Source organism: Scyliorhinus canicula, chromosome 11, assembly GCF_902713615.1.
Source record: "Scyliorhinus canicula chromosome 11, sScyCan1.1, whole genome shotgun sequence".
In the NCBI taxonomy this organism is placed as follows: Eukaryota; Metazoa; Chordata; class Chondrichthyes; order Carcharhiniformes; family Scyliorhinidae; genus Scyliorhinus; species Scyliorhinus canicula.
In genome coordinates, this window is record NC_052156.1 from 33475930 (window position 1) to 33503508 (window position 27579).

General features: G+C 43.4%; 1 protein-coding gene across 15 annotated transcripts in view; it reads right to left on the reverse strand.

Annotated features, from left to right (window-relative positions):
- Positions 1-27579, reverse strand: part of LOC119973993 (protein tyrosine phosphatase domain-containing protein 1-like) — a 202304-nt gene that overhangs the window by 106426 nt on the left and 68299 nt on the right. For 10 of the 15 annotated variants that reach the window (XR_005462429.1, XM_038812733.1, XM_038812737.1 and 7 more), the window contains 2 exons: positions 4319-4441; positions 2349-2438 (listed from right to left, as the gene is read on the reverse strand). Coding sequence is in view for 14 of the 15 variants with exons in the window: in XM_038812733.1 (XP_038668661.1) it covers positions 2349-2430 (82 nt within the window). In the remaining variant the exon portion in view is untranslated. Of the gene's footprint in view, positions 1-2348; positions 2439-4318; positions 4442-15035; positions 15153-25998; positions 26018-27579 lie in introns of those variants that run through there. The other 5 variants (XM_038812744.1, XM_038812743.1, XM_038812745.1 and 2 more) reach the window with 3 other exon arrangements.

The following is a 27579-nucleotide window of genomic DNA, read 5'->3' on the forward strand; positions in this document are numbered from 1 at the left end:
GATTAATTTATGCCTTCTAAGTGAAGGTTCATACTTCACTGGCTAGGAGAAAAAAATACATTGAGAATTTTAATAATTTCACACCTTCCAAAACTGCTTTCTGTATACCCAGACAGTACAACTATTATGTAAATTATGAATATTTATGCTAGCATAAAAATCATACACGAACAATGATGACAGGTTAAACTGTTTCAAAAACTTGAATAGTTTTGAAAATAACTACACACATTTACAAAATTGAAACAAATTGATTTGTTAACCATGCCCATAATACTCTATGCCCACAAATGCACTAAAATGGCATAAGTCAGGTTGAGATGACACAGTGCCCAGCTGACTCACACTGGCAACCTGGGGGCACGCCTACACTAACTTTTATGATCGACGTATGCTTCCTAATTTGAACTATTAGCACAAGTACAGCTTGCTCAATGAGCGCGTGCCTGGGGCTCTGAGTGCAAAATCGTATGACATAAAGAGATTTAGCTCAACATTCTACTTGATCAGGCTAAGTTTTAGGGCCCATCATGTAGCTAACTTTGAAGAACTTACACTGTGGGTAGAGCTTTTTTTGACGGGAAATGTATTTTGGCTTTTAAATTAGGTATTTAAGTTTTTTTAAGACTAAGGGCGCGCTTCTCCGCACCCCACGCCAGGGCGGGAGAATCGCGGGAGGGCCGGGCGAATCACACCACGCTGCCCTGGCACCCCCCCCCCCCCCCCCCCCCCCCCCCCCCCGCGATTCTCCCACCTCTCCCAAAATGGCGTGTTGCATTCTTCGACAGGCTGCTCGGAGAATCGCCGCTCGCCGTTTCTCACGGTGACCGGCAATTCTCCGGCCCAGATGGGCCGAGCGGCCTGTCGAACCCGACCGGTTCACGCTGGCGCCAACCACATCTGGTCACTGCCGGCGTGAACAGCGCGCGACCTCTGTATGTGGGGCCTGGAGGGAGGATCGAGCACCGCGGTCGTGCTCAGCAGATGTCTGGCCCGCGATCGGTGCCCAGCGATCGTCGGGCCAGCGTCTCTAAAAGACGCACTCTTTTCCCTCCGCTGCCCAGCAAGATCAAGCCGCCATGTCTTGCGGGGCAGCGGAGGGGAAGACGGCAACCGCGCATGCGCGGGTTGGCGCCGGCCAACCTGCACATGCGCTGGCTGCGTCATTCCCGGCGCACCGCTTTGGCGCAAGCGTCAAGACCCGGCGCCCGAGATTCACGCGGCACCGCTCCTAGCCAACCCCCCCCCCCCCCCCCCCCGGGGGGGGGGGGGGGGGGGGGGGGGGGGAATAGGGGGCGAAGAGCAGGAGCAGCCTCCGACGCCGGAGTGAAACACTCTGGGTTTCACTCCGGCGTCGGCTGTTTGTCTCCCGATGGGAGAATTCCGCCCTAAATATTTGAACACACCAGGAGTGCAACCTCAATTTCACCTCTCCTAATCAACATGGAGGTGTGGTATTTATATTCCTGTCTGTGATTGTGGCTGGTTTAGCACACTGGGCTTAAAGCAGACCAAGGCAGGCCAGCAGTACAGTTCAATTCCCATACCAGCCTCCCCGAACAGGCGCCGGAATGTGGCGACTAGGGGCTTTTCATTTGAAGCCTACTTGTGACATTAAGCGATTTTCATTTCATTTTTCATTTTCAATTGCAAGAGATATTTGACCCCTAAAAGTGGAACATAAATGCAACTTATTTTTATGGTTATCAAAAACACTCTTTATAGCATTCGGCCCCAACAACTCCCTTATCTTTGGGTATTTTCAGCATATTTCACGCCAAAGTAAATAATTCATTTGATTAAACAAAGGATAGAGCTAATTGTTCTAACTAGACTGTAAAATTATCTCCTGGGACATTCGCCTGATCTTGCTCGCATCATGCTGTGTTAAAAGTTTGTTGTCTCCATTAACCTTTAAACTGAATTTAATTTTAAATTGTTAAGCAGACTATACAGAACGAAAACTGGATATCTCAAAACTGAATAACTGGAAGGGCGACACACGGTGGTGCAGTAGTTAGCATTGCTGCGTCACAGTGCTGAGGACCCAGGTTCGATCCCAGCCCCAGGTCACTGTCCATGTCGAGTTTTCACATTCTCCCTGTGTCTGTGTGGGTCTCACCCCCACAACCCAAAGATGTGCAGGGTAGGTGGATTGGCCACGCCAAATTACCCTTTAACTGGAAAAAAAACTGGATACTTTAAAAAATTTTAAAAACTGAATAACTGATGATTGGTCAAAATCATTTGGCAACTTGAAATTGTGAAGTTTGCCTCTTCTTGGTTGTTTGTTCCGTACCAAAATGGCTAAGCTAGTTTATTAAAACATTCTTTTAAATTTAATTTACCTTTTTCTGAAGTTACTATATACCTCCTGTGTTCTAATGAAGAGTAAGGCAGTTCAGGATGTAGGGAAATTCTTGTAGCCATGGCAGTATCTGTTGAAATACAATATATATATAGTTTATTATATCTTCACAGGCTTCCTGTCTGACTTGACTTCCTATGCTACCTTTTGTCTATCACCTTTTCCATTATATATTCACTGAATCAGAAAATTCTGATCCTATGGATGGAAACTTTAAATAAAAATACATTTTTCAGAGTTAATCATATGATGATTGAACAGACAGTCTTTACCCCAAATGCTATATTATTGGGCAAATCACCTTGCCTGCTCTGACCAGGAAGTATTTATCCCTAGGTGCAAAGCACAGAGGGAAAACATGACCACGACGTGTGATGTCATGCATCATTCCTTTTAACAATGTCATGAGATTTCTACGGCTAACTGAGCTGTTTTCAGAAAACGAGCCAAACGCACAAAACTGCCAAGACATACACTGAAACATACCTCGAGGGTGACTAATGGGGAAACTGAATTGTTACTCTGGTAAAGTAGGCAAAACATGACAATATTTGTGCCTGATCCTGTCTAGTAGCTTAAGACAATGAGGGAAGAATGTTTGAAACGTATGATCAAAAATGGTGACCCAATTATGGATGTAAATAGAAAGAGTTGAATCATAGCTCAAACGGCACATTGGACAAGCAAGTGTGCATGGTAGTTGTGTTAAACTTTCAGAAGTTACCGTGGGGCAGCACGGTAGCACAGTGGTTAACACAGTTACTTTACAGTTCCAGGTTCGATTCCCGGTTTGGGTCACTGTCTGTGCGGAGTCTGAACGCTCTCCCCGTGTCTGCGTGAGTTTCGTCCGGATGCTCCGGTTTCCTCCCACAGTCCAAAGATGTGCCGGTTAGGTGGATTGGCCGTGATAAATTGCCCTTAGTGTCCAAAAAAGGTTAATTTGGGTTACGGGAATATGGTGGAGCCATGGGCTTAAGTAGGGTGCTCTTTCCAAGGGCCGATGCAGACTCGATGGGCCAAATGGCCTCCTTCTGCACTATAAATTCTACGATTCTATGATTCTAACAAAAACGGGCTGCTTGCCAATAATTTCCTGAATGTTCTTGTCCATACTTCTGCCACCTCTGGAGTCAGTTGTTGGAAGCATCTTCTTGCGAGTTTGCATGCTTACACAAAATTCAATCACCTGTAACCTGTCCTGCAGTCTCATCATCCTGTTCGTGTCTAATATATATGGACTCTTTGTCCCCCTATGCATTGGAGTTAAAGTACTTTTTCAATTTTCAGCTCCTTCAACAAACATACCCACCCGACGTCTACAACCCTCTCTCGGTCTATAATCACTTCCCATTTCCTTTCTGTACATTCTACCTTCCACCACTAACCACCTCCTTCGTCCCCACCCCCCACTCCCTCCCCTCAACCCTAACCTACTGATAACATTTGATGAAATTCTACCATCTGAAACTTCCTCCTTAATCCCCTCCACTTTACCATTTCTCAGCTGAATTTCCAAAATTACTATCAAAACCCACCTTTTCCTGCTGAAGTTCTGCATCATTTTAACCAATTCATTTGTTCATTTTCTTCCCCTTTGTAAAGCATCTTAACGCATGTCCTTTGCTGAATCATTAAATCCATGCAAATCACCATTGTAGAGATGTATAATTTATGAATCCAAATTGAGAGCAAGTTTATATTGAAGTTTTATATTGACCAAATTCTCAGCCATAACACACCAGAACTGGATACGAACTGTTTGCACATTAGTACCTTAAACATTGTTAATAGTACATTTGTATAACATTTCTTCCTATCCCTGCACACAACCCACCCAATTATTTCCACCCAAGAATGTGAAATTTGCATTAATCACGGTGACTGTAACTACGCTATATATATAAAGTGAATAGATGCAAACAACCAAAAGAGAAGCATTAGTCTATTTACCAGATCAGGTGACAGAAGGGAAGGACATCCAGAGCATAACATGAGGAGAGCTTAGCTTGAAGAAGGTGGAGGGCCCTGACATTGTTGTTCGAATATCTGCGACAGCAAATCCACCCTGTAAACCTGCATGAAAATTATAACTTTTACTTAGATTTAGAATTTCTTAAACATGATGTCCAGGCCCAATGGAAGCGCATCAGGATAGTTTGGGCTTCTTCTATTCTATTTATTTAACAAATCCTAGGAATAAAGGTGAAAGAAAGAATTGGATACAAGAAAACTGTATATAACTTCTGCAGTTCACTGCATTACATTTCCAGATATCCTTCCTTGGAGAAGTTCTCAGTTGATAACACCCCATACTGATTACGGTGAATTTTGCCGTTGCTCAGAAAATCTAACGCAACATCAATCATTTCAACTAGGTATTAGTTGAAAGCAATCCTGACACTGCTAACCAATCACTATACAGCAGTGTTTTTCAAACTTTTTTTCCCAGTAACCCACATTTACAGAATACCCGACTCATGCGACCCACATCATATTCACAAAAGATTCTCCAGTTACTTTTTAAAATGTCACACTCACTGTTGGAACTTCTGTATTATTAAATGTAAAATTGTAAATTGAACTGCTGTTAAACCTTAAATGACAGTTCCACCCTGACACCTTGCTTGAGGGTGTAATTTAGGATAATTTGATTATTTCATATCTTCACACCCATCGTTACCATTTGGAAAATTGGCTGCAAGCAACGTCATGTTTTAACAACGTCATGTTCACTTGTTCAAAACCTAACACGACCTTGGATAGGAAACTAAACTCAAAACTTCCAATTCAGAAATAGGAGCCCTAAACTGCTGAACTAAGAACACAGAATGTCACTGGACGCCTGTCAGTACCGTTTCCAAGGTAAATATGTAACAGACTGAAAACATGCTAAAACGAATACAATGCTGGGTACAGCTCAGCTGACCAATATGCAAAATGTGCAGATGCATTCCATTCCGTACACTTGCAACATTTTACTACTCCTGTATACAGGAGTGTAGCTATTGTCATTCTTGACAAACAACTGAAGACCCAATAAAGATAGAAGTAAAAGTCCTTGCGGTACAGGAACCAATTCAGCTGATGGAGTCCACGGGCGCGATTCTCTGCTCCCCACGCCGGATGGGAGAATCGCGGGAGGGCCGGGCGAATCACGCCACACCGCCTTGGCATCCCCCGCGATTCTCCCACCACCCCCAAAATGGTGTGTCACGTTTTGTGACACGCCGCTCGGAGAATCGCTGCTTGCCGTTTTTCCCGGAGGCCGGCGATTTTCCGGCCCGGATGGGCCGAGCGGCCTGACGACCCCGACCGGTTCACGCTGGCGGCAACCACACCTGGTTGCTGCCGGCGTGAACATCGCGCGACATGTAAGTGTGGGGCCTGTGGGGGGCGGAGAGAGGATCGAGCACCACGGGCGTGCTCGTGAGGTGACTGGCCCGCGATCGGTGCCCACCGATCGTCGGGCCGGTGTCTCTAAGAGACGCACTCTTTCCCCTCCACCGCCCTGCAAGATCAAGCCGCCACGTCTTGCGGGGCAGCGGAGGGGAAGACAGCAACCGCGCACACGTGGGTTGGAGCCGGCCAACCTGCGCATGCGCAGCTGACGTCACTTATGCGCCGCTGGCCGCGTCATTCTCGGCGCACCGCCTTGACGCAAGCGTCAAGGCACGGCGCCCGAGATTCGCACAATGCCGCTCCTAGCCCCGTGGGGGGGGGGGGGGGGATAGGGGGCGAGGAGCAGCCTCCAACGCCGGAGTGAAACACTCCGGGTTTCACTCCGGCGTTGGCCGTTGCGGAGAATCGCGGCCCACGTAGCTACACGGCAGAAATAGATGTTTAGGGACGAGTACATTAGACGAGGGGGTGGATAACGTTGGGGGAGGTGATGAGAAAATGAAGTGTCCTTGAAGGACAAGAGCCCCGGTGTGGAGAGACAATTTGGAAGCGGAAAGAGTGGACATAGGGGCTTGTAGGGGTGAAGGTGGCTGTACATCTGGGTTAACTCAGAGAATGATACAAGACGCACGGGGTTTCTTAGTACAAAACTGTACGCAATAAATAATACAGATCCTGACGCTGAACACAGTAGCAGGAAGTGCCACCCAAAGAGAATTTTACAGATCTCTGACCTCAAACTGCCCAACTACACTGTGGCCCAAAGAGGCAAGACACCGACTTCTACATCAGCCTCATGTGGTCATACACTGTACTGCAGAGAATTTACCTAGAGAGAAAATAGAAAAACAGGTCAGGAGATGCTTGGGGATCATTTTTGTTGACCTTTTGGTGCCCCATACAACATCATCCCGCGACCTATCCACAGGCCGCAACCCCCATTTTGAAAATTACTGCTATACAGGAATGGATTTCAAGCACAGTCTAATGCTTTTTCCACTATGACCATGCTTACTGACAATTTTTATTTTATTTGTTGATGGGATGTGGGCATCACAGGCTGTGCCAGCATTTATTGGCCATTCCTAATTATCCTTGAGCATTTATTAGGCATCCCTAATTGCCCTTGAGTTCAGAGTCAATCACATTGCTGTAGAACATAGAACATACAGTACAGAAGGAGGCCATATGGCCCATCGAGTCTGCACCGACCCACTTAAGCCCTCACTTCCACCCTATCCCGTAACCCAACAACCCCTCCTAACCTTTTGGTCAGTAAGGGCAATTTATCATGGCCAATCCACCTAACCTGCATATCTTTGGACTGTGGGAGGAAACCGGAGCACCCGGAGGAAACCCACGCAGACATGGGGAGAACATGCAGACTTCGCACAGACAGTGACCCAGCGGGGAATCGAACCTGGGACCCTGGCGCTGTGAAGCCACAGTGCTATCCATTTGTGCTACTGTGTAGGCCAGACCAGGTAAGGACAGCAGATTTCCTTCCTTAAAGGACATTAGTGAAGCAGATGGGGTTTTACGACGATCGACAATGGTCATCATTAGACATTTCATTACAGATATTTTATTGAGTTTAAATTCCATCACCTGCCCTGGTGGGATTCAAACCCAGATCATTATCCTGGGTCTTTGGATTACTAGTCCAGCAACAATACCACTATGCCACCACCTCCCTGTAATGTCATTGTAACATTTACATGGCTGGAAATGCATTGTATAACATTGATCCAGATTGTGGAAAAACAACAGCGGACAGAGCTTACAAAACTTATGTACTGCTTTGAATCTACATGTCCAATTACATTATTGATGCAAGTCCATTCTATATGATTAAAAGCTATTGCAAATTTCTTTGGTATGAGAATATACAGTTAGTACATAACTCTCCGAAGACAGCCATTTATGTAATTACACATGGCTTTAATGTGACAGAAATATACTGACAGCAGGAAACTGAAAATTGAGCCAGTCCATTAAAGGTTTTGCCAAGACTGAAGGAAAACACTTTTAAAAAGTGCTGAACAAATATGAGCAAAGCAAATTCAACGTTTACACGTAAATCTGCAGTTAAGTGATGAGTAGACCAGCCCAAGCCTCCATTTTGTGCCAGACGTGGAACTGGTGCTGTGTAAAGTGATCGCAAATAGGATGACCCTGTGAACCATTCTACAGAACATTGCCATGGCCACCACTGCAGCAGATCTGCAAGCAGGTGGTGTTGGGGCTACAGCTGCAGCTAAACATCATGACTCGATGCACCTGCCCGATTCTACTTGTATATCTGCAAACAACGCTATCCTTTCTGGTGACTCAGAGCCGTGAAGACTACCCACTGTCACTGCCAGGAAGGTATGCCAAAGATATAGCACCATGAAAGGTGCAGCTAATCAGGATATGTTGGTTGTTGATCATTCTGACATCTCTTATTTCTTGGCATGTCACTCAGATTAGTTATAGTCATTGGCATGGGCCAGGCATTTACCGTCTATATTAATTTATGCTCTCCATCCTCTGTGCCAGTTTCCTTTCTGAAGAGCAGCTTTTGTATTCACCAATTGCCTCTTATACGAGATGCATTGATATCTCCAGAGGTAAATTAGAGCTTTGAACTTGCACAAATTACCTTCTGAGCAGCCAAACTGGTGAGCAGGGTTTCGCCTCGGCGGTGCTGTGTGAGTCCTGTTGATCGCTGTCGTTGAAAATGGTGTCCTGGTTGAAGACCTTAGCTCCGTGGTACAGGTCTTTCGAGCTCACTTTGATGATTTTAGAGGTATCCTCGAGAGAATGGTGGAGGCACATAAGATAGTCCTTGCATTTGGAAAAGCACTTTCCCTGGTAAGGGCCCACCTTCAAGACATGTTGTTTATCCTGTCGGGTTCAGGAGATAGGGGCCGTGAGCCCGGTACCTGGCGAGAAGTCGGAGGCAAGTTCTCAATTGAGTTTGAAGATTGGCTGCCATGCTTTAGTAATCTTCATTTTGAGGCTGGGTGCATCAGGCTCGGTAGAGCATAGAGTATCCAGTCTTTAAGGCCTGTGGCCCGTTTGGTCCCCTCGACCACTAGGCCTATATTATCCTATCCTCAATGTTCGTCACGAGGGATTGGAGGTGGCTGAGCGGACCAGGTCTCTCATTCTCCCTCCCTCCCAAGGAACTAGGCTGTGGGTTGCTTGGGCGCCAGAGTGGCAACACAGTGAAATTGAAGGTGCTTCCTTAATCGGAATCCTTGAGAGATGCTGAGGAGTGTTCATTTATCTTGTCTTGGTGTCAGTCTCCTCGGGCAACATGGATGGTGTCACAATCCTGCAATTCTTCTATAATCCTTAACGTTATTCCATTGCAATTATTTTGTTGATTATTTATTGTTGTTTTTTCTCCTGAAAGGGCATGCGAGATGGGAGCACGAGATGAGTGTAGTCTGTTGTCCTGTTCCAGCAAAAATCATATTGAGTCGATATGTGAAATGTAATTAAATCAGAGTGTCTTTAAGACAGAGATTGATAGGTTCTTGCATAATAAGGGGATCAGGGGTTATGGGGAGAAGGCAGGAGAATGGGGATGAGAAAAATATCAACCATTATTGAATGGCGGAGCAGACCCGATGGGCCGAGTGGCCTCATTCTGCTTCTATGTCTTATGGTAGTGTGTGCACTCTTTTCACCCTTTTTGTCATTGTGTTATAATTCTTGTGGTTATGGGAGGGGAGTTCCTTTTATTGATACCCCTTATCTTGTTTATAAAGAAGCTGAGTGGAGCCAGGACAGGGTGATGATGGTGGTGGAGTTGGATGATAGAGTTAGACCTCACTGAGATTGAGGGTAGAACCCCCCCCCCCCCCCCCCCCCCCCCCCCCCCCAGTTAGAGCTCACCGTATCGGGTTTTAACTTTGGATTTTGTGTTATTTTGAAATGAAATGTTTCAATCGCAATTCAACAAGCTTCACACATAAATCTGCAGCTAAGTGATGAGCAGACCAGTCCAAGCCTCCATTTTGTGCCAGACGTGGAACTGGTGCTGTGTAAAGTGATCGCAAGTAGGATGACCCTGTGAACCATTCTACAGAACATTGCCATGGCCACCACTGCAGCAGATCTGCAAGCAGGTGGAGTTCTATAATCCTTAACGTTATTCCATTGCAATTATGTTGTTGATTATTTATTGTTGTTTTTTCTCCTGAAAGGGCATGCGAGATGGGAGCACGAGATGAGTGTTGTCTGTTGTCCTGTTCCAGCCAAAATCATATTAAGTCGATATGTGAAATGTCAATTCACTAAAGTTTTCAGTTAGGAACAGACTACGGTAAAGTTAACTTACTGATGTGTGTACATCGACTTGATCAAATGAGCAAATAATACATTGCACTGTATTAAAAATCTTGATGTGGAGATGCCGTGTTGGACTGGGCTGGGCACAGTAAGAAGTCTTACAACACCAGGTTAAAGTCCAACTGGTTTGTTTCAAATCACTAGCTTTCGGAGCACTGCTCCTTCCTCAGGTGAACGTGAATGAGATTCACCCGAGGAAGGAGCAGTGCTCCAAAAGCTAGTGATTCGAAACAAACATGTTGGACTTTAACCTGGTGTTGTTAAAAATCTCAGGTTTCATCGAAAACATCCATGTCAGCCTGTACCAAATCTCATTAAAGGGTGAACCTTTTTCTGCAATGGTTTTACTCCTATAGATGGCACAATAATATAACTTTCAATTATATAAATGTTATAACGCCCTCTATCTCATTAAGTGAATATGGTTTTTGAAAAATAGCTTTGTGTTTGCATGTAATTTCACGTTCTAATTGCTGGATGACTGGGTGCATTGTTTTCCTTCATCATCCTTAATAATACTCTAAAATCTTCCCAACAACGAAAGTCAGGCTAAACAGCCTGTAATTTCCTGCCTTCTGCCTCCACAATCTCCTCAGTTATCTCCTTCAGGCAGGGAAGGTCCCAGAAGATTTAAAAATGGCTATTGTAACACCCCTCTTTATGAAGGGAGGAGGTAGAAGGCAGGAAATTATAGGCCGGTTAGCCTGACTTTTGTTGTTTCTTTTTTATTTTTATTCTCCATTTTCACATTTTCTTCAGAATTCACACCCCACCAACAAACAGTAAATGGTAATGAATACAATGTCAATCCCCTTATTAATAACAACGATCCCATCCTCCCACCACCCCAAACAACGGCCCACCTGACAATATAGGCATCAAATAAAACTGAACCTCCCAAGGTGGAAAAAAATAGGAAAAAGGAATCAGGAATCGCCTGTGGTCACCATTGCCATATATAGTCCAGCCCCCAAACCACCCCCCCCCCCCAATTAGTCAACGCCATCCAATCCCCGAAAGAGTACCATAAATGACACCCATGAATTGTAGACACCCACCACCCCCCACCCCAAACTCCTCCTCTCCACTTCCTATTGTAAACTCCTCCCCCCAACTTTTCACCCCGGCTACACCGAAACCTGTTCTAGCAGGCTGCAATGGCGGCAGCCCCTCCCCCCACCTCACTCCCGTTCACTGGCCGGCTTAAACCGGCCAGCATGGAGGCCCCCGCCCGAGTCTCCTTCCCCCTTGACCCGGTCCCAGGTAAACTAAGAAATTCCCTTTAGCACACAACCCCGCATACACACCCAAGCCCCAAACAACCATCGCAAATGAAAGTCCCATCTCTTCCCTTGTCCAAATATATACAGCGTCAACTCATTTAGTACATACACCAACACGTAGTGAAAAATAAAGTTACATGACTCTACATCGGTACATGCCCATTTCTCAATTCTGCCACAGTCCTTCTGCCTTCGCAAACTCCTCCGCCACTTCCTCTGTCCCAAAATAAAAGTCCTTGGATTTGTAGGTCACCCTCAACTTAGCTGGATATACTATGCCGCACTGCACCTTGCTGATGTACAGCGCCTTCTTCACCCGGTTGAAGTCAGCCCGTCTCCTCACCTGCTCCACCGTAAAGTCCTGGTATATGCATATACCAGCTCCAGCTTACTGCACCACCCGCTTCTGCTTTGCCCAGCACAGGACTTTCTCCTTCACGCTATACCTACGGAAACACAGTTACTACTCTTGGCGGCTCACTCGCCTTTGGTATAGGCCTCCATGACCGAAGAGCCCGATCCAGTTCATATTGGGAAGGATCGTCCCTCTCGTTCAATAGCTTCACCAACATCGTGGCAAAATACTCCGTCGGCCTCGGGCCTTCCACCCATTCGGGCAGACCCACAATTCTCAGATCTGTCGCCTGGATCTGTTTTCCAGGTCTTCCATTTTGTCTCGCAGACCCTTGTTAGTCTCTACCACCCTCCGCAACTCCTTCCCCATCGAGATGAGTTGATCACTGTGCTGCGATAATGCCTCTTCCACTTCCTTCAGTGTCTCCCCTTGCTCCCGTACCTCCGCCACTGCGCTTGATACCGCTGCCCTCACCGGGGCAATCGCCTCCTCCACCAACTCTTTCAATACCGCCCCCATCTCCTTCTTCATTGCTTCCATGTCTTTTATGAACTGTTTTTCAAGTTCCACGGCCATCACCGTAGTCATTTCTTCTGCTGGTGAGCGATGTGGCCTCCCCTGGTGCTCCAGCCTCCGCTTTCCTTACAGTTCCTGCGCTGACTTTTCCACTCACTGGCGGCCTTTCATTAACCCCCTTTTTCTCGGCCATTTTTCTCCCAAACTTGAACATTTCTCCTCCCTGTGCCTTCTTACAGCTTTTTCAGCCCCCTTTGCCCCCGGGACCGGGCGTTAAAACTCCGAAATTTCTATTCCCGAGCGGGAGCCGTCCAGTGTGCGGGTGCCCCCCGCCCGCCGTCACCGGAGGTTAGCCTGATGTTTGTTGTTGGTAAGATTTTAGAGACTATTATTAAGACCATAAGACATAGGAGCAGAATTAGGCCACTCGACCCATCGAGCCTGCTCCGCCACTCAATCATGCTGATATTTTCTCATCCCCATTCTCCTGCTTTCTCCCCCTCTTAATCAAGAACCTATCTATCCCTGTCTTAAAGACACTCAGTGATTTGGCCTCCACAGCCTTCTGCGGCAAAGAGTTCAACAGATTCACCACCCTCTGGCTAAAGAAATTCCTCCTCATCTCTGTTTTAAAGGATCATCCCTTTAGCCTGAGATGGTGTCCTCTGGTTCTAGTTTTTCCTACAAGTGGAAACATCCTCTATCCAGGCCTCGCAGTATCCTGTAAGTTCCAATGAGATCCCCTCTCATCCTTCTAAACTCCAACGAGTACAGACGCAGAATCCTCAAACGTTCCTTATATGACAAGTTCTTCATTCCAGGGATCATTCTTGTGAATCTCCTCTGGATCCTTTCCAAGGCCAGCACATACTTCCTTAGATACGGGGCCCAAAACTGCTCACAATACTCCAAATGGGGTCTGACCAGAGCCTTATACAGCCTCAGAAGTATATTCCTGGTCTTGTATTCTAGCCCTCTTGACATGAATGCTAACATTGCATTTGCCTTCTTAACTGCCGACTGAACCTGCACATTAACCTTAAGAGAATCGTGAACAAGGACTCCCAAGTCCCTTTGTGCTTCTGATTTCCTAAGCATTTCCCCATTTAGAAAATAGTCTATGCCTAAATTCCTCCTTTCAAAGTGTATAACCTCACACTTTTCCACATTGTATTTCATTTGCCACTTCATTGCCCACTCTCCGAGCTTGTCTAAATCCTTCTGATGCCCCCTTGCTTCCTCAATACTACCTGTCCCTCTACAGATCTTTGTATCATCTGCAAACTTAGCAACAGTGCCTTCAAGTTCCTTCTTCCAGATCATTAATGTATATTGTGAAAAGTTGTGTGCCCAGCACAGACCCTTAAGACACACCACTAGTCACTGGGTGCCATCCTGAAAAAGACCCCTTTATCCCCACTTTCTGCCTTCTCCCAGTCAGCCAATCCTGTATCCATGCCAGGATCTTACCCTTAACACCATGGGCTTTTAACTTATTTAAGTCTCCTATGCGGCACCTTGTCAAAGGCCTTCTGGAAATCAAAATAAATCACGTCCACTGGTTCTCCTTTGTCTAACTTCCGTGTTGCCTCCTCAAAGGACTCTAACAGATTTGTCAGACACGACCTCCATTTGACAAAGCCGTGCTGACTCAGTCCTATTTTACCATGCACTTCCAAGTAGTTCGCGATCTCATCTTTAATAACAGACTCTAAAATCTTACCAATGACCGGAGTCAGGCTCACCGGTCTATAATTTCCCATCTCCCACGGGAGGCTCCCTTCTTAAACAGTGGTGTTACATTAGCCACTCTCCAGTCCTCTGGGACCCTTCCCGCCACCCTTCCCGCCTCCCGTGATTCCTGAAATATCATCACCAATGCCTCCACAATTTCCTCAGCAATCTCTTTTAGGACCCTAACGATTAGATTGCGGAGTACTCTTTTAAGGATTTCTTTGAACCCTATTACTACTTCTCCAGCCTCATTTTCCAGTGGTCTAATGTCCATTCTTGCCTCTCTCTTACCTTATATATATTGGGGGAAAAAACTTTTGCAATCTTCTTTTGCATTACTAACAGGCTTACACTCATATTTCACCTTAACCCCCCGTTTTGCTTTTTTAATTGTCCTCGGCTTGTTTTAAAGGCTTCCCAATCCTCTGGCTTCCCACTAATCCATGCCACCTTGTAAGCTTTTTCCTTTGCTTTTATGCTGTCCTGACTTCTCTCGTCAGCCTTGGTTGCCTTGTCCTCCTCTTAGCAGGATTCCTCCTCCTTGGGATGAATTTCTGTTGTGCCTCCCGAATATCCCCCAAAAGCTCCTGCCATTGCTGTTCCATTGTCTTCCCTGCTAGGTTCCCCTTCCAATCAACTCTGGCCAACTCTTCCCTCATGTCTTTGTAGTTACCTTTACTGAATTGTAAAACCATTACATCTGATTCCAGCTTCTTTCTCTCAAACTGCAGAGTAAATTCTATCATATTGTGGTCACTGCCCCCGAGGATTCCTTCACCTTAAGTTACCTAATCAAGTCTGCCTCATTTCACATCGCCAAATTCAGAATTGACTATTCCCTCCGGGCTCTACGAGAAGCTGGTCCAAATACCATCCCATAGACATTCCACAAATTCCTTTTCTCGGGATCCACTACCAACCTGATTTTCCCAGCCCACCTGCATATTGAAGCTCCCCATGATTATTGTAATATTGGCCCATAACATCCTTCTTGCGTCGGGAAGCCAAGGGCCGCCAATTTTAAAAGCACACTTACCTGCACTCTGATGATGCTGGCAACCTTCCTTTCCCTGTGGCAGCCTCGGGCCTCCAGCGCGGCGCAGAAGTACAGCCCCACTCCCTTATGATGCAGCCAGCTTGGGAACACCATTGTGGGCAGGCATTTAAACAATAGATTGAGATAGGAAACAACAGGCAACTCTTAAGTGCTTTAAAGGTATGTAGACATTTTTTAAACAGTTTTTTTTTGCTCTTCTTTTAAACAGTCATTGCTATTGCTGTTGATTCTTTTAAAGTAATTTTTAACTTTATTTTTTATGATTAAACGTCATTATTTATAAGTGAACATCAGTTTGGTTATTTGTTTTAGATCTGGGAAACTATTTAAATCTGCGCTATATAATTTTACGTGTGGCATGCTTAAAATGTTTTTAAAGTTTTAATTTAGATTATGGTCATAAGATTTTTAAAGTGTTTTTAAACGGCTTTTTGCTGTCACTGTCCTTGTAATATCTGAATTTTTTTATCAGTGTTTCTAGAATCAGTGCAGTGCACAAGAAAGCCATTCGGCCCATCAAGTCTGCACTGGTACTCGAAGGAGTACCTTACCCAGGCACCAGCCCCATTCCCATAACCCCACCTAACCTCTGGACACTAAGGGACAATTTAGCATGGTTAATCCACCTAACCTGCATATTTCTGGACTGTGGGAGCATACCACACCTGGAGGAAATGGGAGTGGCCTGATGGCATAGTGGTTAGCACTGCTGCCTCACAGCGCTAGGGACCTGGGTTCAATTCCAGCCTTGAGTGACTGTCAGTGTGGACTTTCTCCCCATGTCTGCATGGGTTTCCTATGAGTGCTCCAGTTTCCCCACAGTCCAAAGATGTGCAGGTTAGGTGGATTGACAATGCTACATTGCCGTTTAGTGTCCAGGACTGTGCAGGTTTAGTTTCCAGGAACGTGCGGAGGTGTGAACCCAGGTAGGGTACTCTTTCAGAGGGACGGTGCAGGCTTGATGGGCTAAATGGCCTTCTTCTGCGCTGTAGGAATTCTATGGTTCTAATCCATGGTTCTAGGAGACCCATGCAGACACAGGGAGAATGTACAAACACCACACAGTCACCCAAGGTCCGAATTGAACACAGGTCCCTGGTGTAGCGAGGCAGAAGTGCTAACTAGTGTGCCACTGTGTTAAGTACATTTCTGCTTTGTTTCCTTCAATTATCTTATTCATTTATAATTATCTGAACTAATTGTGGTGTTCTGATGTTTCAGTAAGACTTGTAGAAGCTTGTAAAGTTTAATGTGGAAAATGTATTAACGAAAATTATTTCATGAATACAAAACTTTGAAACCAGTTAACATTCAGCTTAATGTTTACCTTTATCAGCTAAACAATGACATAAAACTGCCTCAACTTTTACAAATTTCTTCCAATAAAATATATTTCCTCACAAACGGTCCTGTCTATTTGCAAAGAGGAGGGAGGGAAGAGGGAAGGGTAGGGGAGGGAGGGGAGAGGACGGAGAGAGGGAGCGGTCGGGGGGGGGGGGGGGGGGGGGGGGGAGGGTTTTGACGATTGTTAATTGACAAGCTCAACATCCGAAAGCAGCAGCTGCTGAAGCAGTGTCCTGGCAGACATATCCTCTGACAATCTTGACATTAAGCCCTCAACATTATCTTTAATGTCTGATGCCACCGTTCTAATGCTCCCTGCGATTCTGGGTGGTACGCAGTTGATTTAAATTGTTTTACTCCTAAGCTATCCATAACCTCCTGGAATAACTTTTATGAGGTAAAATTTGATCCTTGATCCGATTGTATTTCTGTGGGTAGTCCATATCTAGTAAAACATTTAAGTAACTCCTCCACAATATTTTTAGCTGTAATATTGCATAATGGAATCGCCTCTGGATATCCTAGTAGACACATCCATTATAGTCAAAAGATATTGATTCCCACTTTTCGTTTTCGGAAGCAGTCCTACACAATCAATTAAGACTCTTGTAAAAGGTTCCTCAAATGCTGGAATGGGTATTAAGGGTGCTGGTTTTATCACCGCTTGAGGTTTCCCTATCACTTGACATGTGTGACATGATCGACAAAATTTAACTACATCTTTATGTAGTCCAGGCCAATGAACATTTTTTGGTTTTCAGTTTGAGTTTTCCTTACTCCCAAATGGCCTCCTACTGGTACTGCATGTGCCACTTGTGACACCTCCTTTCTATACCCTACCAGCAATACCACTTGATGAACTTCTGCCCACTTTTCATCCACCTGCATATGTAAAGGTCTCCATTTTCTCATTAAGACATCATTTTTAAGGTAATAACATTCTGGTATACACTCAGATTCCTCTTCCATGTATGCTTTCTGATACATCCGTTTTATTTCTATATCTTTCTGTTATAACTCTGCCAACTAAAAATATCCACCTGTTCTTATTCTTTTCCAACCATCTGATCAAAAATCGTTTCTAATAATTGAACTTCAACTTTATCTTCACATTTTGATTTCTCATCTTGTCTTAACCCGTGACTTTGTGACCTTGTTACTACACAATCAGGAAAAATCCTAGGATATACGTCCGTCAACAATTCAGTTGTTTAATTTTCCACTGGTTTATCAACCACAGTAGGCATCACTCCCATCTGTGATCCAGCTATATCATTACCCAAGATAAACTATATTCCTGTCTAATTAGAGATAATTTCTCTACTACTCCTACTACCACTTCACCGCTCTTCACTGGACTCTCCAACCTCACCTTATGTAACGGAACACTACTCTTCTCATATTCTGAATTCTTCATATTACCACCTTTTCTGGCAATATTCCTCCCAAACTAGATTACTCCTCATCTCTTACCATCAAAGATTGACTTGCTCCACTATCTCTTCAAATTTTTATTTCTTCTTGTACATTTCTTGTACTCCTCCTGGTACATTACCCATACAAGTAAATTCTTTAAAGAGATCTGGCCTTCTGGCCTTCAATCACCTCATGATCAGGCTGTACATTCTTTTGCACCTCTTTACTTCAACTGGGCTTTCCTTTGCCACTTTAACAAACCCCACTGGCTTATCCTGTTTTACCACCATCAGCCTTCCCAGTGCTATTCGACACTGTGACTTTACATGGCCTAGTTTATTACAGTAAAATCATCTGAAACTTTTCATGTCTCCTCCACCCTCCTGGGTTTCCTTTTTAATCTGAGGTACGCGATCCTTTTTATCTCCCATTAGATCTCATTTGCTTTTACCACCCGAGTATTTCACTTTTCCTGTTTCCATCCCTCACAGGTTGAAACTGATGTCGAAAACCAAACTTTGATTTGTGAACTAATTCATAATCATCTGCCATTTCTGCTGATAATCACGTATTTTTAACCCTCTGCTCTTCCACGTGAGTTCTCACTACATCAGGAATTGAATTTTTAAACTTCTCCAAAATTATCATTTCTCTAAGAGCTTCATACGTTTGGTCTATTTTCAAAGCCCGCATCCACCTATTGAAATTATCCTGTTTGATCCTTTCAAACACCATGTATATTTGACCAGGTTCTTTCCTTAAATGTCTAAACCTTTGTCTGTAGGCTTCAGGCACTAGTTAACATACATCGAAGATGGATTTTTTCACCTCGTCTAATAGTGATACAAACACTTCACTTGCTCTACCTACCAACTTTGTTTGAATCAGTAATACCCATATGTCTGTGGCCATTTCATTTGTTTAGCCACCTTCTCAAATGAAATGAAAAAGGCTTCTACATCCTTCTCATCTAACCTTGGCAACGCTTGGACGTATTTAAATAGATCCCCACCAAGCCTTTGACTATGATACTCTTGCTCTTTCTCACTATCCTCATCACTATCCTCTGTACTTTGCTCTTTACCTCTGCCAATTTTAACTGATGTTCACTTTTCATGGCCCGTTTCCAAAGTTCAAAGTCGCTTTCTTTTTCCCTGATCTGTAATTCAAGCAGTTTCATTTCTTGTGCTTTTTGTTCAACCCATTCTCTCGCTTTTTGTTCTGCTGTTCTTTCATTTTCCTTCATTTCTAATTCAAGCTGCTTTAATTCTTTTTCATGTTCAAGTTGATTCATCTGTAATTAAATTCTCGCCATTTCCAATTATTCTGACTGCGTCTCCGGTAATTTTAAATGCTCAGCTACCGCCACAATTACTTCTCCTTTCTGTACTCTGTCAGGCATTGTTAACTGTAATGTTTTTGTCAATTCTAAAAGCTTTGTTTTAGTCACCGTTTGTAAAGTACGTTGCGTGACCTTCTCCACCCCCAAAAACTTCTGAACCTCTGAAAGTGCCATTGTCCATAACACACACTCTATTTAAACTTGAATACAACACCTGAAAAGCAAATACAAAGATGCTCATCCCTCGCTGTCTTTGACACTAATCCAACTCAATCACAAAATATAGACTTTTATCCCAATGAGCCGCAATTTGTTATGGGCCAGGGCTTAGAAACTCCAGAGTGCATTATGAAGCTCACATGACCTATAACTTTTATGTTGAATTTGGCTAGGATGGGCATAAGAGCCTTCACTTCAGGTGTGATTCATCAGACTCCCTTGGCACTTTCATCAAACAAAGTTTATTATAAGAATGTAGTTAACATATCTAAAACACTTAGCAACAATTTGTTATCAATTACAAACATGAAAAACACAACAGCCACAGTAATCTATGTATTTAACTCTTAATAAATCCCACTTAGCTGTTCCAATTCAATACAAAATCCAATAAAGCCAAAACCCCTTTCAAGGCAGCACATTGTAATCTCACTTGAATGGGACTGGTCGTTCCTTGAGATTCTGGTCCAGTTTCCAACCCGCAGATTCAAAACTCCTTCTGGAAAGCAACTCTAGCTTTAAGGTTACTAAGGCAGTTTGCCATATCCAATGTGCTTTCAGTTCACTGGAACAGCTTTAAAATAAAACAGAGAAAACAGGGGAAACTTCCTGCAGCTTAGCACAGTGCTTTTCAACACTGCTTCTTCTTCTACAGTCCAAGCGAACAAAACAAAAATGAAACCAAAAAAACTAAGCCCCCTCTCACCTGACAGCCACTGCCCAGCTCCACCAACAAATGACATCTCTGAAGCCGTGCTACAAGCCATGTGGTAAAACAAAACCTTTCTTAAAGGGACACTCACATGACATACTATGTACAGGAGAACATACTGATGAAAAAATGGGGACCACCACATGTTAGTGCAGAGGATACATGGGAAGAAATGTACCAAATTTTTTACCTCCCAAGTACAGGCAAGAGATTCTGAGGATAGTTCATGAGATTCTATTAGGGGGAATACCTCGGAATCAATAAAATCCAAGCCAAAATTCAAAGACAGTTTTATAGTCCCAGAATACTGAAGGATGTAGTCACCTTTTGTCGAACCTTTCATCTCGTTAGGAAAACAGCAAATGGTAATCAAGTCAGAACCTCAGATCCCTATCCCAGAGTTTGAAGATCCTTTTACCAGAGTGCAAATCGACTGCAAACGGATGTTGCTGAAAACACAAACTATCATGGATATATCCACCTGATTCCCGGATGATATACCCTTAAGAACCATTACTGCAGGAGAGTAGTAGAGTTAGCCAAATTCTTTACCTGATATGGCTTACCAAAGGAGATACAAGCAGACCAGGGGTCACATTTTATGTCAGGATTATTCAAAGAGGTCATGAATAGCCTGGAGATTGGGCGGCACGGTGGCGCAGTGGTTACCCGGGTCCGATCCCGGCCCCAGGTCACTGTCCGTGTGGAAGTTGCACATTTTCCTCCATATCTGTGTAGGTCCCACCCCCACAACCCAAAGATGCGTGCAGGGTAGATGGATTTGGCTACGCTAAAATGTCCCTTAAGTGCAAAAGAAACAAATTGGGTACTTTAAATTTTAAAAAATGAATATCCTAGAGATTAAACAGTACAAATCATCAGCCTATCATCAAGACTCCCGGGGAGCACTAAAGAGCTGGCACCAAACTTTGAAAACCATGATGAGGGCTTATAATCAAGACTACCCTCATGATAGGGACAACGGGATTCCATTTTTATTATTTGCAATTGAGGGATGTACCAAATGAGTCTACCAAATTGAATCCTTTTGAATTGGTCTATGGGCATGAGGTCAGAGGACCATTGAACTTAATTTCTCCAATGTTACTAAATACAAAGTCATACTATTTCTGACTACGTCTGGCTACATCAGACTACATCTCAAATTTCAGGGAACGACTGACTGGTGCCTATGATGTGGTGAAAAAACATTTAAAGACAGTCTAGCAGGGAATGAAAGCAAGGGCTGATAGGAAGGTCCAGACTCATAGTTTTACAACAGGACAGAGTTATTACCTGTGTCCGGCAAACCCCGAAAGCTACGTTCCGTGGGTCATATCACATTAAAAGGAAATTGAGTGATGCAAACTATCTGGTACGCACATCAGCTAGAGGAAGATCACACAGAGTGTGTCAAGGGAACATGTCAGAAAAGTATTGGGTTGGAGGCGATGAGAACAAGCATGACATCTTGTGAGATGAGGGGTCAAACTCTGACAGTGACTTCCCTATAATTCATTTGGGGAATGAAGAAGACTGGAAAATTTAAACCAGTGGTTCGGTCATCTCTCAGATAAGAGCTGGGGCGAACTGAGAGTTACAGCAGACCTATAAATATATTTGCTGGAATAAGCATGGTAGAACGGGGTTAGCAACGCATGACGTAGATATAGATGACACCATTCCAATCAAACAATATCCATCTAGGTGAAGTCCAGCTACGTTATCACAGGTATAGAGGAAATTGAGTATATGCCCCAGAATGACCTTATTGAATTGAGTTTTAGTGATTGGGGCTCCCCTATCATCATGGTGCCCAAACCAGATATAACTCAAAGACTTTGCATGGACTACAGGCTGGCAAATGCCATATCCAAGAGGGATTTGTTTCCTATTCTACGTTTGGAAGACTGCATCAAAAATGTTTGACAGTCAAAATTGATCACCAATATAGACTTTCTAAAGGGTTATTGGCAAGCACCATTGGCTGAGAGGTCAAAGGAGACCTCAGTGTTTGTGACGCCACAAGTGACAGACCGAGTTTGCTAATGAGCTGTCAAGACGTAAGACTGTGTTGTATTGTGATGATGGTACCAGTATGCATTGTAGAGAAAGATACTTGGAGAAAATGATCAACGGAAGATTGAACAGTGACACCGTCCGCAGAGTAAAGTCTGTAGTCCTGGGTCAGTGCAGAGTTAAGGACAGAAATCGGAAAGCAGCAAGCCTGTATGGAAGAGTCCCATGCAAGACCATATTTGGAACTACGCATAGCTGAAGCCTATGAGAAGAAATGTTATGCTAACGCATGCTCTTGAATATTGTAATGTTTAATACAATAGAACTAACAAGAAAAGGATTGAGAATCACAGAATCACAGAGAAATGAAACATCTTTCAAATTAAGACATTTCATTTTTAAAAAGGGGTGTGTGTCATGGATCTGCCCAGCAACAGAGAAAAATCTGTCTTGTAACAACTGTAACATGAATGTAAAAGGGCGTAATGGGATCCGATGGGCCCAGCAATAGGTGTCATGGGTCTGTCCAGCAACAGGTAGAAATCTGCCCAGTGACAGCAATAGCTAGAATTCAAAAGGCATAATGAGATGCAATTTTAAAAGTAACGAGATGCAGTTGTATGGACAACTGATATATAGTTGGCAGCACCCTCAGAAGCAGAGAGGCGAGTTTACATCTAACATCCTGTGAAGCCAGAATCCAATCAAACAGCCAGGAGCCTAAGCTAGTATCTACGTCTTAGAGCAAAGGTTGTACAGAAACCTTCATAAAGGAAGTTTCAATATCATTGCTGGACCAGGAAAAGACATTTCCCAGACTTGACTATCCACACTACTGTGTGGTAATAATAAACTGGATTTGACTTACAGATTTACTTAATTTAGATGTTCTTTGGGGAAAGGGAAAGTATTAAGGAGTTCAGGGATCATAAATATAGTTTGGAATAAGGGATGCATTCTACATAAATTGTGCGTGCATTAGTATTCATATACTTAATGGTCTCAGAGTATTGTAGTTCTGTTAGTGTGTATTTGCCTTTTCTCTACTAATTGTTACACGACGACTGGGTTGATTGTCCTCACTGCGGCTTCACTTGATTTCTCACAGCATTGCAAAAAAAAAAAACTATACACCACCACGAACTGGTGTTCCAAGTTGGGATAGTCTCGCAGATATCATCAACGCGATTCATGATAATGTCCTTCCTACCAAAATGCATCACCTCACACTTTTCCACATTGAACTTCATTTGCTACCTATCTGCTCACTGCACCAATTTATCCATGTCCTTTTGAAGTTCCACACTGTCGGCCTCGCAGTTTATAATACTTCCAAGTTTTGTGTCATCTGAAAAACTTTGAAATTGTCCCCTGCACACCAAGATCTAGATGAAAATGAAAATCGCTTATTGTCACGAGTAGGCTTCAATGAAGTTACTGTGAAAAGCCCCTAGTCGCCACATTCCAGCGCCTGTTCGGGGAGGCTGTTACGGGAATCGAACCGTGCTGCTGGCCTGCTTGGTCTGCTTTCAAACCAAGCGATTTAGCTCTGTGCTAAACAGCCCCTTCATGAGGGCAGCACGTGGCACAGTGGTTAGCATGACTGAACTGATGTAATAATCCTCAACTCCACTTCCCGCTTTATCCCCATAACCCTTGATTCCCTGTCCGATGAAAAATCTGTCTATCTCAGACTTGAATATACTTAATGACAACGCCTCTACAGCCCTCTGTGGTTAAGAATTCCACAGATAGGGTGGCACAAGGCACAGTGGTTAGCACTGCTGCCTATGGCGCTGAGGACCCGGGTTCGAATCCCAGCCCTGGGTCACTGTCCGTGTGGAGTTTGCACGTTCTCCTTATGTCTGCGAGGGTTTCACTCTCATAACCCAAAAGATGTGCAGGTTAGGTAGATTGGCCACGCTAAATTGTCCCTCTATTGGGGAAAAAAATAATAATTGAGTGCTCTAAATTTTTTTTTTTTAAAAGATCTAGATCATTAATATACATCAGGAAAAGCAAGGGTCGTAATGCTGATCTTGGGGAACTCCACTACAAACCTTCCTCCAGTCTGAAAATTGCCATTGGCTATTTACTCTGTTTCCTATTATTCAGCCAATTCTGTATCCACATTGCTGATGTCCCTTTTATTGCAGGACCTATAACTTTTCTCACAAGTCAGTTGGGTGGCACCGCATTGAATGTATTATTATTTTGAAAGTCCATGTGCACCACAACAACAGCATTACCCTTTCTCGTTAACTAACTTGCTGGAGTTTTTTAAAGTGATTTCCCCTTTAGAAATCCATGCTGACTCTTGCTAATCAACCTACATTTTTCAATGTGCCTACTAATTCTTCCTCAAACAAAATCCAACACAATTCATCTGTTCTTTGCAATATCTTGTCCATATTATCATAGCTACATCTATTTGAATAGGAAACTTCATTAATGTAGATTTTTTAAAACTTGTGTTGAAGCAGCATGCTTCATATCTATAGAATGCTTGATAAATACCAATGACCAACACATTTTGCTGTACTTGTTTTCCAGACAATTGAGTACGTTACCTAACAACTAAATAATAAGACGTGCAAAGGTAACATAAACACAGAACAGAATGCTTCACACTAGTGTTTAACAAGAAAACATATTACTGTACCTATCAAAAAATGAATCTTCAAACTATGTAATCACATAGATGTAAACAGCAACATCTACTTTTGTTTCAGTTCAATTTTCGCAATATACATTCATAGAATGAACGCTCTAAACAGTAGCAAAATAATACAATTGACATTTAACAGTAAACAAGAGTAACACAGACAAGTAGCATACCAAATACTGCACCCAAGAATATATTGATACAGACTGTTAATTTTAACTGTGGCAAACATTTTGAACAAGTAACAAGCATGAAAGTATAAAGCAAGTATGAAAGATGAGATGAAGGATACAAAAATGTCTGGTGCTTTGCTCCTGACTCAGGACTGGAATGTGTCCTCCAATAATCTCTCCCCATTACCCCAGTAGAGCATTTGGGGTCAGAGAGAGGGTTCCTCTCCATAAATACTTTGTTAGTTAGGATACTATTTTCCAGGGACATTAAGTTCAAGGGGGGGAGGGAACAAAATATGGGGCTACACAGTCTTCTGCTTTTGTAATCCCATTATAGAAAGGACAATAAAGCCATTGATCATCCAGGATTCTGTGGCTCATATATTTGCTTTGCTTGGCCCCTTTTTCCGCACTGTAACTAATCACTGTTTGTCAATGTACCATTGTCAATGTTCTCTGTTGATTATTCTTTTGTCTACCATGTACATACTGTGTACGCTCCCTCGGCCGCAGAAAAATACTTTTCACTGTACTTCGGTACATGTGACAATAAATCAAATCAATCAATGATGGCATGGTTGGAAACTATAATTGCGAAGAGACACTTCACACATTGGAATAATTTCCACTGCAGTAATTTAAAATGGTCTACAAGAGGGTTTAGGAGTAATATCTTTAGCAGAAAAACATAAGAACATGGGCCTTTCCACGGGCAGTGGATGAGTCAAAGGCCTTGACTCAATTTTGTCTTAAATATGCAATGATAAAGTTGAGAAAGATACAAGACTGTGGGAAGAGAGCAATACATTGAAGATTAGACTCTGATTTCTCCAGTTAAAAGCTAGCAGAGGCAAAACATTGCCATGTATTACAATGTTCTCTGGTATATCTTATTTGGTATATTCTGGTACAGTTTACAAGGGAATCAAGCTTTCACATTAATACCATCCAACTCCCTCAAAAACCAAAAAGACAAAGTAAACTTTAAACTTTTAATTCCAGCAAGTAGGACTTGCGATATTCCATATCATAATATTCAAATTGTGTTGTACCTGTAGCAGCTCTTCATTTATTCATTCATAGGATGTGGACATCGCTGACTAGACGAGCATTTACTGCCCATCCATCCCTAATTGCCCTTCAGAAAGAATTAAAGGAGAAGTAAGTTCAATCACCTCGATTCTACAGGGAGCATGCAACCTGAAGGTTTTACAGGAAAGGCCAGTTTAGCAGCTCTGCATGCTCCAGACTACCCATGTACAGCATCGCAAGGGAACTAGTGGTGTCACAAATTATCAGAAAAACAGAAAAAAACGACTCCAGCTCCCTGAAAGTAGCAGATGAATTCACTGGGAAACAGATGGTTTTGGGAAGCAGAGCAATTAGATATTAATTATTATAACTAGAAATTACGTCACCCACTGTACATACATTGCTTTTCTATATTGGCATTGGAAAATAGAGTGGAAAAGATTACAAGCAGCTGTGTTTATATTAAAACTACTCAAGATAAAAGAAACTTCAAAATTTAATTATGTATGAATGTGTTTGTCTGTGACTAACAGTCCTTCACAAAAACAAAGTCACTTGGTAGTAAAAACTTAGTATTGCTGAAAATATTCTGTCAAAGCTTTTTGCCTTGCTTTCATCATGAACACCACCATTTCCATTTCCAACACCACCAAATTTCAAAGAGAATAAAAATGTATACTGCATGAGAAAAGGGTACTTTGGTTAGCAAATGCATTTTGATTGGTTGAGGCGTTGCCATAAAGAATGTACCAATGAATAGTTATCCCCCAAAGCTTTTGTTTAACTTCAGACCAGGAAGTCAACTCCAATTGGTAGGGGCATTGCAAAAGCGAATGCACCAATGAACAATTGTCCCCAAAGCTTCTGTTCAGTTAAAAAAAAACGCAATGCTTGGACATGTTCTGTTTGCATTGTACATGGCCCTGCATATGAATATACATTGCTTCTAGCACACATAAATGAGCTATATTGTGAGCCCGATTGATTCTTAAATTGGTTATTCGTGTAATTCTTAGCACAGTCACGGAATGACATCTAATGTTGGGCACAATGTTCTGCACTTTTCAAGCACAGGCTGATTGGATACAGTAAGTACTCCGCCTGTTGCCAACAGCCGAAGGAACATGCTATTTGCCCTGTTCCACCAGGACTGGGATGGACGGCCTACATAGCTGGGGTCACACCGGCACTGAAATTCATACACCATATTGCTCATTTGTGGTTTCCTTTTTAGTTTGACAGCAGCACAGTGGATAGCACCTCTGACTCACAACTCCAGGGACCCGGGTTCAATTCCGACCTTGGCGACTGTCTGTGTGGAGTTTGCACTTGCTCGCCGTGTCTGTATGGCTTCCCTCTGAGGGCTGCGTTTTCCTCCCACAATCCAAAAATGTGTGGGTTAGGCGGATTGGCCATAATAAATTGAACCTTAGTGTCCAAAAGGTTAGATGGGGTTGCTGGGTTACGGGGATAGGGTAGAGGCGTGGGTTAAGTAGGGTGCTCTTGCAAGGGCTGGTGCAGACTCGACTGGCCGAATGGCCTCCTTATGCACTGTAGATTCTATGATTCTAGAAGTGGAGAATGCCACTCATATTGCTACT